Genomic DNA, 1050 nt, shown 5'->3' on the forward strand with positions numbered 1-1050 from the left:
AGCGCAGAGTCGTACGGCACAGGGGCAGCATGTGTAGCGCGGGGCGGCGCGGCACATGTGGGACGAGAGTGTGGGGGGGCATGTGGGGGGGCATGGCACAGGGCGGCACGTGGGGCGAGAGCATGGGGCGGCACATGTGGGGCAGTGCGTGTGGGGTGGCGTGCGTTGAGTAGCGTATGGGGCAGCATGTGTGGGGTGACACAGCATGGGGCAGTGCGTGTGGGGCCGCACGGGGTAGCATATGTGGGGCAGCACATATGAGGTGGCACATGGGGCAGTGCAGTGTGGGGCAGCACGAGGTGGCATATGGGGCAGCGTGTATGGAACAGTGTGCAGGGCAGCACAGCGTGTGGGGTAGGGTGCGTGGGGTGCCATGTGTGGGGCAGTGCGTGGGGCAGTGTACGTGGCACGGGGCAACGTGCGCAGTGCGGGGCGCCGTGCGTGGGGCAGCGTGTGGGGCAGTGTACGTGGCACGGGGCAGTGCGTGGGGCAGCGTGCGCGGCATGGGGCGCTGTGCGTGGGGCGCCGTGCGTGGGACACTGTACGTGGCACGGGGCAGCATGTGGGGCTGTGCGTGGGGCAGCGTGTGGGGCCATGCGTGGGGCAGCGTGTGGGGCGCCCCCCTGAGCCCCGCCCCCCGCAGGCGCAGACCCGGGTGAAGCTCAACTACCTGGACCAGATCGCCAAGTTCTGGGAGATCCAGGGCTCCTCGCTGAAGATCCCCAACGTGGAGCGGCGCATCCTCGACCTCTACAGCCTCAGCAAGGTCCGTCCGCCCCTCCGGGCGCCCGTCCGTCCGTCCGTCCGTCCGGGCGGCGGCGGCTCAGCGCCTCCCCCGCCGCAGGTGGTGATGGAGGAGGGCGGCTACGAGGCCATCTGCAAGGACCGGCGGTGGGCGCGGGTGGCCCAGCGCCTCGCCTACCCCTCGGGCAAGAACATCGGCTCGCTGCTGCGCGCCCACTACGAGCGCATCATCTACCCCTACGAGATGTACCAGTCCGGGGCCAACCTGGTGGTGAGGCGGGGGCGCCGGGGGGGCGCGGGGGGCCC

At 71.0% G+C, this 1050-nt stretch overlaps 1 protein-coding gene and 1 long non-coding RNA gene across 2 annotated transcripts in view; both read left to right on the forward strand.

Moving 5' to 3' along the window:
- LOC146587918 (uncharacterized) overlaps positions 1 to 1050 on the forward strand; it is a 50948-nt gene that overhangs the window by 3128 nt on the left and 46770 nt on the right. The window lies entirely within an intron of this gene.
- The window catches only part of LOC146587919 (lysine-specific demethylase 5C-like), a gene marked incomplete at its 3' end in the record, with an annotated part of 7760 nt that continues 7083 nt past the window's right edge, over positions 374 to 1050 (forward strand). Inside the window, exons 1-2 of the mRNA XM_085318816.1 lie at positions 374 to 766; positions 845 to 1037. Of these exons, the coding sequence (XP_085174942.1) occupies positions 374 to 766; positions 845 to 1037 (586 nt within the window). The remainder of the gene's footprint in view (positions 767 to 844; positions 1038 to 1050) is intronic.

This window comes from Rhea americana, unplaced genomic scaffold (genome assembly GCF_003343005.1).
Source record: "Rhea americana isolate MKP2758 unplaced genomic scaffold, rheAme1 scaffold_553, whole genome shotgun sequence".
Lineage (NCBI taxonomy): Eukaryota > Metazoa > Chordata > Aves > Rheiformes > Rheidae > Rhea > Rhea americana.